This window comes from Nothoprocta perdicaria, unplaced genomic scaffold, assembly GCF_003342845.1.
Source record: "Nothoprocta perdicaria isolate Ctin4 unplaced genomic scaffold, notPer1 scaffold_8, whole genome shotgun sequence".
In the NCBI taxonomy this organism is placed as follows: domain Eukaryota; kingdom Metazoa; phylum Chordata; class Aves; order Tinamiformes; family Tinamidae; genus Nothoprocta; species Nothoprocta perdicaria.
In genome coordinates, this window is record NW_020456087.1 from 460,526 (window position 1) to 476,966 (window position 16,441).

The 16,441-nt window shown below is 38.7% G+C and overlaps 1 protein-coding gene across 1 annotated transcript in view; it reads left to right on the forward strand.

The window, feature by feature from the left end:
• FSIP1 (fibrous sheath interacting protein 1) overlaps positions 1 to 15,562 on the forward strand; it is a 51,174-nt gene extending 35,612 nt beyond the window's left edge. Inside the window, 3 exon segments of the mRNA XM_026051840.1 lie at positions 14,621 to 15,218; positions 15,221 to 15,242; positions 15,499 to 15,562. Of these exon segments, the coding sequence (XP_025907625.1) occupies positions 14,621 to 15,218; positions 15,221 to 15,242; positions 15,499 to 15,562 (684 nt within the window).
• Positions 15,563 to 16,441: the final 879 nt, after the last annotated feature.

A 16,441-nucleotide genomic window follows, 5' to 3' on the forward strand; every position in this document is an offset into this window, starting at 1 on the left:
CACTCAAAGAGCAAAGATTCCAGCCAGCTGGAAAGGTCTGTGGTACGAGGAGGAGCAGGAGAAAGCAGCCCCTGGACTGCTCTGACCTGGTCAGAGGGCTGCTTTATTCCCTCCCTGACTAACTGTCTCCTGAGGTCAAGAGCAGGCTGCTGTCCAGGCAGCCACTGAGGAAGAAAACCTGGTGTTTGAGAAGGAAAAGTCATATCCCACCAAACACTGCAGGGCTCGGATCTGCATTCCTGGGGGAGCCAAAGGCAATCATGGCTGTTGATTCCAGCCTGAGAGCAGTTAGGAGACTTGTCAACCTGAAGTGCTTGTCTTGCAGTTAAGCTGACAGTGACATGATGAGGTACGTATGTGTAAAATGGGCATGTTGGTTTTGCAGCCCAGGGGGTAGAGCTGCTTCTGGGGAAAGCAGGTATGGGGAGCAGGTCACGTGAGGTGGCCGAGCTCCTGTGTCCTGCATCCGGTCGGTGGGCTGGCCCTGAGGCTTTCCCGTGCAGCGAGGCGGCGTGGCCGAGCTCGGGCAATGGTGTGACGTAATTTGTAGCATCTTCTTTCAGCTGAGGGTGAGATGCAAGTGAAGGATGGCCAAGAAATATTCTATCAACTTAAAAATAAACACTAAACACTATCACTAAACAGCAGTGAATATTGTTTAAAAAAAAAAAAAAAACCTTAATGAAATGCCATACTCTATAGGAAGCTTAAAGGTCTTACATTTTATGGAAAAGTTTTCCCTTGGGCTGGGAGATGTAAGTAGGTAGATCTAATGCTGCTTTATTAGAATTCCTTTTATACTTAGATGTAGGGGTTACCAAAGGAGTGGAGGAGCAGAGGGGGTGATGGACAAGGGTCAGACTGAAGTGGGCCACTGTGGTGGTTCTGAAGGATCTTACAGCTGAACAATCCGTTGAAGAAGCCAAAAAGGTTTTACATGTAAAACCTTTTGCCCTTTATTTCCCTTAAGCTGTGAGCTTCTTGATGCTTTCAAAAGGCTCAGCATAAGGTCTCACATGTGGACATTGTCTGTGGTTTTACTCAAACTCTTTGCAATATTACAAGACCAGCAAAACGTGTAAGTGCAAGAGGCACATTAATTTTCTCTCATCCAAATTGTTCATATGTTCAAGCTACAATGTTGTGTTTAGATAATGCTGCAAAGTGTGCAAACTGATTAGGTTCAGAAAGCTGGCTTTAGGAGTCATCTTTAGGAATGGCTTTAGCATGTTTAATGATGTTGACATTTTCGTTATAGTTTTGGACTTTTCTAGTGTGAGGCATGTACTGTGCAGCAGGCCTCTGTGGAGCATTTGGCACTTGCACCATCTATAGCAGTCTGGATTAAGCGACAATAGGGGGTTCAGCGAGCTGCACTGCAGATCAGATGTCTGCATCAGTGCATGTGCAGAGGTTAGAAGATGTGGGCTGATGAATAGGCAGTACCCAGTGCGCTTATGTTCACTGCCTTTGTGTGAGGTAAGTGATGAGAAAACGAGCATATGAGAGTATGGGCTTAAATTATAGGAAATATTTTATTAGCCAAGTAATAATCCAGCAGGCTGAACTAAACATCCCTTCATTTTTATGAAATATTTCATCTCTTCTGAATCAAGCTCAATTCTTCAACATTCATTCATCTTTCCATTATTTTATAGTGATCTCATTATTTTTTCAATTAAAACATTGTTCTATTGTTTGAATAATGTATCATTTAATCAGTTGCAATGTCCTGTTGTTTCTAATTTCTCCCTTCGGAAGTAGCATACAATGCAATATTCTCTTCAGTTTTGACTCTTTTTCCTGTTTTCCTTTCTCAGACTCTAAAAATTTTTGCTATAACCTTGATTTTTTCAAGCATTTTATAAACAAACAGAGCACTGCAAAATGATTTTCCTCAAGCTGGCTAGTCAAGCTTTGTCTCCCTCATTCTGTCCCACAAGTAGCAGCAGCTGTATTTTTGAGATAAACTGAAGTACAGTAAACTGTTGAACCCAAAAACTTCAGTGAGGAAGCCAGGAATTAAAGGATCTATGTGCTTTACCCCTTACCAGTCTGCTATCTTTGGTCTTTATTTCATACATAATAGAAACTGTATGTAGAATGCTTAGTAGTAAATGAAGCTTAGCAGGTTAAACTTCTTTAATTCAGAGAAGCATCAAAAAGGGTGACAGATACTTTTATAATTCAGGAGCAAGTTCACTTTTGCATGAAGCCAAGAGGCTGAGTAAGATGAATCATTAGTTCCCTGATTAGATTAGTCCTTGAGACTCTGTCCCAAAATCTGTCAGTGCCTTTTAAACAGTGCTCAAAATGCAGACAGGCATGGTTAGCTATAACCAGCCGTAGCCTCTCGGAGTACAGTATGGTTTTCTTTCTCCTCCTCTTACAGTATGAACGTTTAGGGTGTCCCTGTATGTTCAGGTGGTTAGTAAAGAACTCGATCCTGATGGCTGTCCAGAATCTGAAAGCTTCACCTGCTTAAAGAGCCCTCAGCCAGTAACTGGTCTTGCCAAAGGCTGCATTTGGAGATGAGAAGCTGTGCTGTTATTCTTAAATTGTTGTACATGTTGTATCAATGTCCTAGCCAATGTCCATGACTTTTTTTTTTTCAAATGAGTAATCTCTTAAAGGTTTCAGCATGATTTTTTTTCTGAGCAATGAGAAAAATAAATCTTAAGGTCCTCATTATGTAAATGCTTAAAATACTTTGATCAGTCTGGTTATTATTCCTGGGTATTTTTTAAAACGGATTTTTTCTGTATGGTTCATTTTCATGAACACATGGGTCTATTTTGTGGTTTTGGGAGACACTGTCATCCAGATTTTCTCTGCATATCTGAGAGTCAAAGGTGGGGGATGTTTTTATTATATAATTGACTATATAATTTATTACCTAGTGCTGCAGAATAGGAATTTGCATTGTACACATCCACTTTACTTTCTGATTCATTCTTAATATTATATTGTTTTATCTTGTTTTCATCCTGATATTTCTGTTTTTGTCATTATGCAATCAAATGATTAGAATTAGGCATGTGGTGTGTATACATGCATGCTCACAAACTAACTCCCCTCTTCCTCCTTCTTGTGTGGAATTAAATCACTGCTTCCTTGTCATTAGTGAGTTTTTGGGTAAGAGTTTCATATTACAAATATCTACCCAATAAACTCTAGGGCTATCACGAGAGAAAGGTAAGTGGAGAGGCTGGAAAAACTCGGTGCTCTCCAACCTTGGCAAATCCGTTAAAACACATTTCCTAGATCCAGCTTTAATTCTGGGCTATTTCTATGGTTCAAGGTGAGGATTAGGTGGCTTAAATAATATTTAGTAGCCAGTTTACTGAGCTGGGAATGGCCCAGGGCTAACTGATAGGAGCAAAAAAAACCGTACCTTTATGCTCAACCTCTCTTGGTGTTTAAGTATCTCATGTGGACTCCTGACAGGTGCCTCTGCAGTCTTAAGATCTAACACCTAGAAATGGCAGCTAGGCACAGTTAAAACATTTTGATTTTAAAAGAATAAGGTCTCACTCCATATAACTTATGGCTCAAACATTTGCCTAGCCATGGTAGAACTAAATTTAAATATCTACCACCTTGGTGAACAACATCTATCATCTGTTAAGGGGAAGTGTCGTCCATCCTCAGCGGGCTACAGAACAGATTCAGTGCAGTGCCTGGCTGTTGTTGAAACTGGGCTCTAGGATGTATGGAAAGTGAAAGGGGCCAAACAGAGCAAGCCTAGAGAGATGCAAAACGTGGTGACCTAGTTCCTTCCAACTAGGATGAGTGAAGTCTCTCAGTCTGTCTCCCCAGGAACGACTTGGGAACGTACCAAAATGCATTGGTCCTTCCTCTCTTACTCCCTTCATCCCCCATCTTTCTTTTAGTAGCATGGGGTCTAATAGCATGTTGCTACTGCTAATCAATATTAACTAGATCCACGGGAAGGCAAAAGTGAATGACCCGTGATAACCGTTCTGCTAACGGATAAAATAAATCATGGATTGCATCAAATGCATCAGGTGCATTGAAAGAATGCATCTTGCATCCAGCAGTGCTTGAATACAAGCAAGAACAAGCTGGTTGTGTCTCCTGCTGACAGATACTGAGATGCTCAGTAATTTGTTACTAAAATTTCAGAAATAATAGGTTTTTGACATCTCCAAAAAGATAGGATAGCCTTGTGTCACTCAAACACAGTGAGTCTGTCTTGAATAAAACTCACTAATTTTAGCAATTATGTGTAGTTCTCATATTGCACCAGTCAAGTTGGCATACACGTGCCTAATACACATGATAGAGGCTACGCTGCTACACCTCACACTTTCTGCACAGAGGAAAAAAAGATACCAAGTTTAGCAGTGAATGGCCTTGGTTAAACAAGCTATGACTTAATTATTATTGGCCATAAGCTTTTGCTGTTTTATTTCACAAAATATGACATCTTGTTTTCTCAATGTATTTCAATAGGAACTCTGTGTCTAAAGGGGTAAAATGAATAAGCAGCTTTCTGCTAAGTGCCTGGAAGATGCCCACAAAATATTTTGCCCTTGCCTCCTGCTTCAGCAGCTGTGATTCCACACAAATGAGAGAAGTGTAGAATTCTGTAAAACCAACAATGTCATCATTAATTCTCATCAGAAACACAGCTGTGAACTTGGGTTGTTATTTTTACGAAAACAACTGGGCAAAAAAATTCCGGTGCGCAGGAAGGGGACTTCCAAGCAACTGGGGAGCACTGGGCTTTGTGTGGAAGGCATTGACCTTGAAATTTGATCACACAGGCTTTTTGTAAATGAATCTTTCAAACCTTATGAGTGATGCGAACTTTGGCCTTATGGGCAAAAGACAGACTGGGTTTCAGTAGAGTCACCTGTATCCCAGATGCAGGATGAATTTGCATAACTTTCCTTTGAAAAACATGAGGCTTTTGGTGCTTTTGTATCTTTTGCTAGGAAAAGTATTAGACTTTTATTTCCCGTCCTGTGCCTAAAGAAGTTAGTGGAATTATCCTGACCTCAAATGAGTATTAGCTGAATTCTCACAACCCACGTTTAAAAATGTGTTTTATCTATTCTTATAGCAATCACATGTTTCAAAATGCAAAGAATTAACTTTTCCATGAGCTACACACACCTGCAGCATGCTACTTTTTGGGAATATTTGTTAGTTGTAGCAGTGGTTTAATTTCTTTAAATGTAAATGCTCGTTAGAAAAAATTCACACAGCTGTTTTGAATTAGGCTTTATATAGGAACATGTTTAGCAGCAAATGGGTGAAAAATTGAAACATCTAAAAATTTCTGTCCATCAGGATAATTTTAGACATATGAGTTTCTTTTTTTCTGTTATAAATTGTATTTCTATACGGACAACATTATTATTTGTAGCCCTGATGTAGAAACTCATATACACTTCTGTTTAAGTCTGAACTTTCATAGGTGATCTGGTGTCCTTTACTTCCCCCACTTGCCTTTTGCTGTCCTTCTTGATGAGGAAGAGAAAGTATGGGAAGCTGCCCAGGGTGGTTTTGTTACCTGTCAGATGCCATCCTTAATTCCAGTTACAGACAGAATGATCCAGCTGACCAGGCGTGGGTTTCCCAGTGAAGGAGCATGCAGAGGGAAGGTAACGTGTCTGCTGCATCACTGCAGTATCTGTCTGCTGGCCCAGGGTTTGCTTAGTTACAGAAACTTATTCTCATTTGTCTGTGGAAAGTCCTTCCTGCTGCTTTATATTATATATAAACAACATATGCATTTGAGCATGTGGAAGACCTCTGCTTCTGAGTACAGGACTGGGAAAATAGAAGTGATAGCAGCGAGGAATTGCAGAATTGCCCCGCAGAAACCCAAGGAGTCTGGTTCTTGTATAAAACTTCTAGTTTGGCAAGGTCATAAAACACCCAGGTTTCCTTTATCATGACAGTACAGGAGTTTCAGCAGTCTGGCAGGACCAGTATCGTTGGTCCTGTTTTGCGTGCTTGCTGTGTGTGATATGCCAGCCCGAGGAAAAATGGAGAATTTTAATAAGCAGTCAAAGCTCAGGTTCACCTTAACAGCTCAGTGTTACTGAACAGTGACCTTACGAGTCTGACAGCAAATGATTAGTACTATCATTTTTCATTTGTAATATTTTTGCTAAAGGCTGTCAAACAATAGGTAATATTAGTTGGTAAGTAAAAGTTGGTTTTATCAGAGTCTTAGCTGTTTCATTGTTACGTTGGTGAATGTAAATTTTCTGGTAACATGTATTTTAATATTTCAGGCCAAAATTCAAGTTCTGTACTTACTGAAAGGCCTTCTTTTCCTCACAAAAACTAGAATGAGTGCGAAGATTTTCATCTCCAAATTGAATGTTTACCCTGGGGCAGTGCTGTTCACCACATTCTTCCTAAAGGCTTTTGGTCTTTTTTTTTTTTTTTTTGCTTTGTTTTTTTTTTTTTTTTTTTTTTTTTTTGTTTTGTTTTGAATGCAAAAAGAGGAGCTAGAATCAGGTATCTTATTTCAAAACACTCTGCCATTAATTAGAAAAGAAGATTTTCTTCTTCCTCTTTAAAGACCTGTATTCAGTACTCCACAGAATATATGCCCACCTTGACAAGCACGGCTGCAACCTGACTTCGCCAATAGAGACTTTGCACTTGCCAGATGGCAAGCAGCTCTGCCAGACACACAGAGCCCCCAAATCTTGATCATTTCTGTCTCTGACCTATTGTGAAGAGACACTCAGATGTGGTGAAACCACTCACACCCTTGCTCATTTATCTATGCTCATATACAGAGAATTTCTTTAACAAACAATGACAATTTCACAGCTTTTAAAACCATGTTCCTCAGTGAGTTTGAATACTTATGTGAATTGAAAGGTCAGAAATATTTCATGAGTGGTAAATGGGCATTTACTTTCTTTCTCTTTTTAAAGAATTTAACAGGTTTGTCACTGTGAACTAGGATTCCATATTTTCAGTTCTCATAACTGTGAATATCTCCATTTTCCTTTCTTTTCCCTATAAGTTTTATAATTTTGGGTACTATTAAAGTTACTGTGCTGTAAGTTCACAAAAATGTGAATCAAACAAGAAACTTTCACTTCAGTATTAGGAAAGAATGTTTCTTCCCCTATAATTTTATCACTCCTCAGATGTACCATGCACAGACACATGTTGTGTGGAAGAGTTTGGTCTTCAGAGGTACCTGCTGCTAGTGATGAACAGGGCCAATAAATAAGAGCCACTTAGCAAGATTTCCTTGGAGAAGGTTGGACAATGTGGTCTGAACTCCTTAACACACAGACTATTAGTCTGTCTTTTTCTTTTAAGCTTCTGGCAGTTGCTGCTTTCTCTGAATCTTCTTGGCTTGCATTGGGTGAGTTGCTGTTTTGGGGGCCTTTTGGCCCCTTAAGTGCATGGGTCATATTGATCATGTGCTTGTGGTTTTTCTGTTTTGCTTCTTATTGGAGTGACTTGTTACTTTTATTGGTGTTTCAACACTGGCAGTGACCCTTTCATATGATGAGGAAACAAATCTGCATTCCCTCAGTTTATTCCTGTTTATATTTCCTGTTCGCCCAATAAGTTATATTGGACTCGTGTTGTATTGGACTTGTGAGAGTTTTTAAGCTCTCGTGACGCTTAGTTGCAGGGTTTTAAGATTGACATATAGGGTACTATGGCTCCATTGCTTTATGCTGCATCTGCTTCTTGGAAAATAAAAGCCAAAATGAGAGAGAGAAAAAAGTAAAATAAATGTGAGTTTATTTTTTTGGTAACAGAAAACAGCTGCAACCACATCAAGGCATTTTTGTCGACTCTGTTGGCTTTGCTGAAAATTAAAGCCATAACTTAGTAATAGTCAGAGAAGATAGCTGTATGAAAAAAAAACTGTCAGATGCTTAATAGCAAACAATTAAAAACACAAAATGGCATGTTTAAAAACTCTTTCTGAATGTTAAATAACCTAATTACTTGCAGAAATCCCATGTCTTCTGCAGAGGCCAGAAAATGAAAGTCGTATTCAGTGCAGTAGATCATAAATCTCGGTTCAGGAATGTGTCTCGTGTTTTTGCACATACATAGAGTGTGTGCAAACAAGAATTGTTTCTTTCTGTAACCTAAGAACAAGTGATGGTTCATGGAATCAAACATTCTAAAAAAGGGCTAAAAATTGATTTAACAAGATTTTAGAAATGCAAGAATTTATATAGTGATGCATGTGTAGTACGGTGTTTGTTTTTTTTTTTTAACCTACAAATGGAGCAGCTTAGATGACTTAAACACTGAATTGGTCTGAAATTAGAAAAGTTGAATTTTTCTAAAACATCGGTTGATATCCTTGGAGTCATTTTAAATTCTAAGTGTGGTATCACCTTAACAGCTCAGTGTTACTGAACATGATAATGTTAGAGATTTTTTTACCATAGTTTAGTTCTTAAATCAATTTTTTTTCTTTTTTTTAATTCTTCACTTGTTAATTATTTCCATGGAAAAAAAAGTTTATTCTTATCATTAAATGACTATTAGTTTTTGTTGTTTTGCAAATATTCCAGTTACACTAATTCAGTACCTCTCTTCCCTAACAGAGAAAAGATACTCCAAGTAGACTTAATTACATATTTAAGATATCTCTTACTTTATAAAAAGCAAAATTTCTTCCTTTGTAACTTTTTTACTAAAAACTTGTGCCTTACCTCTTTTGGGTGTAAAGTGGAGTTTAACTCAGTAGCAAGACAGCAGCAACTTAATTGACTTAGAAACTAACTAGAAATGTAACTAACAATGTTCTTTGACTATATAGGATATACATAAATAAAGTATGCTATACAATTAAAACCAAGATAAAAATTTTATGGCAGGAGATGACAGAATGCTATAAACATTGCTTGTAGTTAGAGAAGATTGGGAAACATTTTAGAGCTTCAATATGTTTTTTTAAAGAGTTTTCAGAAAAAAATAAACTCGATTTAAAGCAAACTGATTTTCTGATGACAGGAAATGTTATCTACAATTAGTAGATCTGATGGCTTCAATAGTTTCCAAGATTTTAGAATACTGGGTCCCTTCTTTCTTTTGTTTTAATTCAGCATTGGGAGATGAAAGCCACTTCCTTCTTCCAGCTCCTGTTTAGTTTCTTAAGTTCACGTTCTGTGATGACCTGATGAACTCCCTCACTGTACCCTGAGCCCTGTGTTATATCCCAGTGCAACATCATGCAATAGCTCTATAGCTCTGAGAAATGTAGTTTAGTGTTGATGTTATCAAAAGAGAATAAAATTATTATTACATGTATTTTAGCTTTCGACATTTTTTCTACTTTGTAGAAAACCATGGGCCCTTGGTTGCTTTCCCTTTCTAGGGTCTGTAAGCTGTGCCCTAAATGAAGTGCAGTCTCTTTCTCTTGGAGTGTCACAAAATTCTGGAAAATTATTTCCTGAGCCTCATGGTGGTTCTGATGTTGTGGTTCTGACAGCCCCTGGTATTATGAATTTAATTTTCTTTTCAGTCTGTGATGTTACCAGATGCTCGCTAATCTCTCGTTATTTTCTTGGTTTTCTCATCTGTTTCTTGCCTAGGAACTTTTATCCCTTCTGCTTTTCATCCAATAGCAGCAGCCACAGAAAACTGATGATCAGACCTTTTCACTTTTCCATACACAAATAATGGAATAAAGTAGAGAAGGGAAAATGTAGCTAACAGGAGGCAGGCAGGCAGATAGACTGTAAGCAGAAGATTTTTTTGTGTGGCTCGGGAATCCTGTTTCTGCCTTTGTAAAGATTTATTTCCTGAAACAATACAGAATTCCTCAAACCCACCCAAACTGAGCTGAGCACAATACCACCAGATGGTGAATCATGCGTGTAGCGTAAGGAGCTCTTCATTTCTGTATCCTTTCTTTAGCTTCCTGTCTTTATTTCTAATGTCACCCAATACATGCAGGGTACTGTCCTCTCCAGAAGCACCTTCACTGAGTTGAAAGCATCTTTATGAGCTATTCCAGTTACAGTTTCTCTTGTTACCTTCTGAAATAAACGTTGCAGATGAAATCATCTCACAACGTTTTTAAAGGCAAACAAGCAAGCACTGAAATCCTAGCGAAACAGGATAGGCACTTAGGGAATTTCTTTGTAGAACAGATTGCATGGCTCTCATAAGGAGCTATCCCCATAATGCAACTTAGCTAACCAGTTATGGGTACCAGGGATGACTTTCCTGATGCAAAAGGACTTTGTTGCTCTAGCGGCTTTGGAAACCGTGAGAAGCTTTTTGACAACGACAGGAGGAGTCTGCCTTGTAGGCCTCGCTCACTAGGACGGCTCCTGAGCAAGGCCTGGGGCTTTGCTCTGTGACAGTGAGGCCTTGCAGTCTGGGGCACCTCTTAGGCTGCGTTATCTCATAATATCTCCATATATATATAAATATATACATAAGTATATATGTATATATTTATGCATCCTCTATAACGTGAATATATAACAAGGCAAAGATGGCTGTTTCCCAACAAGGCAGAGCTGTGTGTTCTAGAAACACTTAGGCAGTTGGGGATAATGAAAACTTGCAAAAAAACCCTTGATGTGCTGGTGGGTCCAAAGCTAGGATGTTATTTCCAGAGATCCACGAGCTTTTGCAATACAGCATTTTATCAGGAAGAGAGCAGTTGTATTGGAACTGATTGTTATATTTTTACTGAAATGTAGGGTGGTAACTAAGTCAATTTGAAAGCATCCAAATTAATTATTTCAAGCAAATAAAGCATCATAAAACTATTCATTGTAATCCTTTCCACAGCAAAATATAAATCTAAAAATGTGTATATAAATATAATCAAAATATAAATTTCTCCCTGCTACATGAGTCCTTAAGTAGTCTTGGCTTTCTAGTGTTTCTTCATTTATGATGTGTTCCATTTTATCATCATTTACTAGAATTAGAAATACTAATCCTAAATTATTAGCTTTCTCCATGTGTTTTTATCTGGTTTTGGTTGCTGTGTGAGAATAGAAACCAATCCTAAAGCTTTGAGCCTGCAAGCCCACAGTCACAGCAGGTCTGTCCGTAGCTCACTGCAAGTTTGCATTCCTACCCCATGCAGTAAGATTTTTTTCTATAGACACATGTCACAGAGGAATTCAGCAGAGAACAAGGAATCTTAAGGCAGAGAAGGACCGCAAGTGTATGAAAAACTAGCCGCACATAAACAGAAAAGGTCATTAGCAGGCTCCTAAATTCCTGGCTAGGAATTAGTTTTTTGGATCATTAACAGTAAAAAAAACTTGGAAATGAATAGGACTCAGTGTCCTATTAAAAATTAGCCAAAACTATTAAAAGGTTTTCCAAATTCTAATGGGAACCAGACCTAATAGCGCATTTTCCCTTGTCTAGAAGGCTGTTTCTGCATTTCTACTACATTAATTTTATGTCCTGTGTCCTATGACTTTTAAAGATGCATCCTTAAGTATTTTTTTTCTGTATAGAAGTTGTAAATTATTTACAGTGAAGACAATGAAAGCTCAGGAGAAATAGAATCCAGTGTCACTGTAAACCATCACTGTTGATTCCAAGTTTTGCTTTCAACTATTAACTAACTATGAGAATTTTTTTTTTGGCAATTGTGTACAAATGTTTACTTTGGAAACCTTTAACACAATTACTGTATTATGGGACCCCAGGTGTTTTAACACCCTTTGGGTTGCAAATGCCTGGCTGATTTTGGTGAGAGCTGTTTCTCCTTTATTTTGCTTAGGAGTTGCATGTTTCCCTGAACTCAGTGTCCCGATTTCAATAACAGCTTTTCTGCTTTCATGTCGGTATAAATTTCTTGCTCCTGGTTACCAATAGATGACTCAGGCGTTTAAGAGAGATGTTTTCTTCTTTATGTTTTTCCTTAACTCTAAAATAACTTTGGCACAGGATAATTGCAAACAGTAAGCCCTTATTATTTTAAAACATAATTTTGTTTGACAGGTATGTTAAATCCTTTCTCCTTACTTCACTGCAAGCACATCTTATAAAATGATCCAAAGGAAGGAAGAGATGAAGACGGTACAAAAATAAATAGAATTTTACTTGACCAGCTTTGCCTGCAGGCCTGCCCCTGGGGAAGAAGACATGCCCACAAGTTACCAAACATGTTCAAACTCCATAGCTGTTACAGTCATTCCCCTCCCCGTTGGCCTTAGGCCCTAAATCTCCCCACCTGGCTCTCTGGTAAGAATCAAAGTAATTAGCTTCAGCACCCAGGAGTTAATTGGCAATACCAGCCATATGACTTTCCTCATAAAAGGAAGAAGGAAACATGGAGGAGGAAAAGGATATTGCAGTTTAGGTGATGGGAGAGAGGAATAAAGGGGGAAAAAGAAAGGCAGGACAAGATGATCTTCCTCACTGTGCTTGTTCATTCACACCAGATGCTGGATTCCTTTCAGTAATCAGTGAATTGTCCTGTCATTAACATAAAATTAACTCCATATGGTCTTGGCTGAGAGCTTTAAGATATGTAAGTATGGAACTAGACTCTTACAAAGCATGTGGAACACCATATGTGGTTTTCCACATGTGAGACTCTTCTCTAGTATAAAAATAGTTATGGTTACATAGCATACTATTCTGCTCTGTGAATATACTTACCCTAGATGTAACTGTGCTCTCAGAAGGAGTATCCCTGCATGCTGTGGTGCTCTTCCTCAGTTAATGTATCTGGCTTCTTCCAGGGAGGTTTTTCTAACAGCAGATATTTGCAAACAGATGTGGTTTTGCAAGGTAAAACACTACAGCAAGAAAGGTAAGGGATTCAGCATGGGCTAGTAGATTTGGTTTAGAGGGAAAGTTTGGAAATTTAGTTACAACATCAAAATGACATACATTGATGTCAAGATAATTGAGTCTCAGTTTAGCCACCTTATTTCTTATTAATTCTAATGAGGGCACTTGTATACCATAACAGTCTGCTAAGGACTTGTGCTTGCTTAAAAGCAATAAACATCTCAGTGTCTGTAACACAATTATCTTCTGCTGTAATCCTTGAAAGGGAACTCGGTGTGTATTTGGGAATGATACTCATCTTTACAGGAAGAGAACAACTGAAATAGCTGAACGCATTGGTAAATCTCAGTTTAAGTGTGTCAAATAATGCCTACATGGTAAAGTAATTGGGATGTAACAGTTGCTATTAGCTACCATTGATGTCTGAACATTTAAGTACAGAATGATGACTGAAGGTGACCTTGAATTCCTGTCTAGTTCATTTTGTAGTGTCAGCTTGTGATTTTTAATATCCAGAACAAGTCTAACAATGGAAAAATAGTTTCTTCCTGACAGAAAAATTTCCCATTCATTAATATGAAATTGTTTTCAGATGAAATTCATATACCCTGGGCTGCTCAGGCTATCGTCTCCTCAAGTCGCATACATCAAGCAGCATCATGACTGTTCTGTAGTTGGGTAAAAGACCCTCAGGAAAAATGAAATGATGGAATTGATGTTTATTTCCTTCAAAATCATAATGTAGATGGTCATCATGCAATGAATAAAATCATTACTTGATAAAAATCACTGTGACCTGAGGGAGTTCATCAAAATGTCACCTACCGCACTGAAGCTTGGGTACAACCAAAGATTTGATTTCTTTAGAAAAGTAAATGTTTGATAGCCTTTCAGTAGATGTTACACACTAGTGATACTATTTATTATATATTTATAAAGATACGATTGTATTCTAATACCTCATATTTTGTGAGCAAATTACACATCTAAAATATGCCTGTTATTTTTGTCACTAACAGCTTTACATTGTTTAAGTGGTTAGGCAGTACTAAGAAACATTGAGGATGGTAAAGATTAACTTTGCTCTGCAAACCTTTTCTAAGGAAAATGTCCTTTCCTGTTTTTGTCTTTACTGGCTAATGTCAGTCATTGTCTTTAACATTAGCTTTTAAGAAATGTCCCGGAAACTTCTATAAAACCACTAGCATTTGCTATTGTCTGAGTAAGAAAGTGGGTGAAGAGAGAGCACTGAGCTCTGTCCAAGCAGCGGCAGCTCTAGGAGGAAGAAGGACTGCAGTGCAGAGCGAGGGGGTGGTTTGGTGCTGGGACACGGGGCAGCAAGGGGGAGCAGATGCTCCCGCGGGGCTGAGGGCGGCGGTGGTGCGTTGTGCAGAGCACAGCCTGAGGTGCCCGATCAACGTGAGGCAGCCTTTGTGCTGCTGCTGCCCAGATCCACGCCTGGCCCTGGCTGTGCCCTGCTGCCCTGAAGTCGTTCAGCAATGTGCAAGCTGGGTTTCAGAAACTAATATCCCCAAGTGCACGCATGTGTTATAAAACGCATCCACATACATGAGAACATATGTACCTGGATAATAAAAACACCATGATCTCTTGTGGGAAATTCTAAGTGAAAGGCTTCTTTCTGTCCTGTCAGTGTGTATAACCTATCTAGAACCCAGTGGAGATGTGGTGGAAATGGTAGAATTATCTGTCCACATGTTCAAATTCAGCTTGAAATCAAATTCAGTGATAACAGTTTCAGAGTTCTGCTAGTACTGTTCTATCTCTCAAACCATTTTATGGTGCTCAAACCATTAATTATATCTTGACAGAAGAAATTCTTGCCCTGTTTTTTCAGACTGAAGAACAAATGGGCCTCTCTGAAGAGCAGCTTAAGATCCTTCTGGAAGAATGTGTGCCAGCCCTGAGAACAATGAGCAACGTTACCATGCCAAAATCTCAGGAATTTCTTTCTTGTGGATTAAGTCCGCCTTGTTACACAAGTCAAGATCCTGTTCTTCACTCCCCATCTACTCTTTCCAAAATGTTAGTTGAAGACCATATTGTAGGGATGTTAACAGCCCAGGAAAAGGCAGGCCCGGAAGACAGAAGTGTATGTATGAATGCCAAGAATGAAAACCCTGGGTGCTACTATCTTAGCAAAGCATTGGTTGATAGTCATTTATCAAAGGATTCACTGGCCCAAACAGAGGAACCTGATGACCAAGGAGGTTTACCAAAGACGGGACATGAGAGTGTTGCTGAAGGTTACTTTATGTCAAGAGCCCTCAGCACAAAAAAGCTGAAGAAACCTGCTTTCTTGAGCGAGCCATTATATTGCATCAGCAGGCACAAAGAGCCGGCCCGCGAGGCTGACATTCCCAGCATACCACTGCCCAGCCAGGGAGGTGAGGCTCTCCACAGCACTTCACAATGGGCTTTTGATTGTGGGGAAAAAACCAAGCAGGATCTCACCAAAGGTATGCACTAATACGCACACATTATTATCCCAGGGCCAGGAGGTACTTCTATAAAACAGAAAGCTGCACCAGAAACAATACGCACAAAATAGCACTATGTTTATGAAGATCCTCGCCTTGTCATAATTGGCTTTGAGACTAGAACCGTTATGAAATAAAATATTGACAGTGATTAATTTTGTGAGCTGGAAAACACTGTTGGCTACACATATGGATTATCTTTTTGATAACAGAACATTATATTCTGTCTTTTGAGGAGAACAAATAGTCTCCTGATAGTTGAAATGACAATTCAACAGAAATTCAGCAGTGTTTCCTGAATGTTGTTAATGGGGTAAACTCCATAGTATAGAAATAAACACAGTGTAGCTATATTGCAAAATAATCATTCGCTTTCAGGGAATTCAAACTTGAAGATACTAAAATGAATAAACACTGCACAATTTTTATAAACTACCTTTAGTTCAGTAAAGAAAAAATAGACTTTATCTAGTAAAAAAATAAATTCAGCCTGTCTGAACTTGTCTGAAGCTATAATGAGATTTTGCATGTGTCTCTAATATCTTTTATTACATTAGTTATATAGTAATTTTGTTAGTAAATCTCCATTTACATTTTTAGCCACTTCCCTTTCTGGAAAACAAACTGTTTAAGTAACCCAGACTTTAGCAAGTTCTTCTGCATCTTTAATTTCTTTCATGAAAATGTTGACCTAATGAAGATATTCACAATTAGAGGGCTATAATTTCATTGTAATAGCAATTAATCCCCTCAATCCTTTCAGCCTCCCCTGAATTTGGAGAAACACTTCTGCATGCTCATTGCTTTTGTAGAAGGGCATCCTCATGTCTCTTTATTGCATTACAAGTCCACAGATCTGTGCTGCTTCTTGTATTGCTCGTACTTAACCTTTCTGCTGAGAAGGAAAGGATATATGTCCAATTGGAGGCCGTTGTTACAGTGCAAACCTGTAGAAAGGCAAATTGGGAGGCACGTGCCCGTGGCAGAGCTGGGAACCACGGAGAGCCACGTCTGCTGGGACAACGTCATCTACTGCAGCGTTAAAATGCTACCGATTCACTATCCCTCTTGCTTCTTGAGCACTACGGGGAGGAAAACTGAGGTTTAACATGTGCCCTTAACATCAACTCAAGTTCTCTTTAACCTTGTTTGCGTAGAGGTAGTTCTCTTAAAGCCAT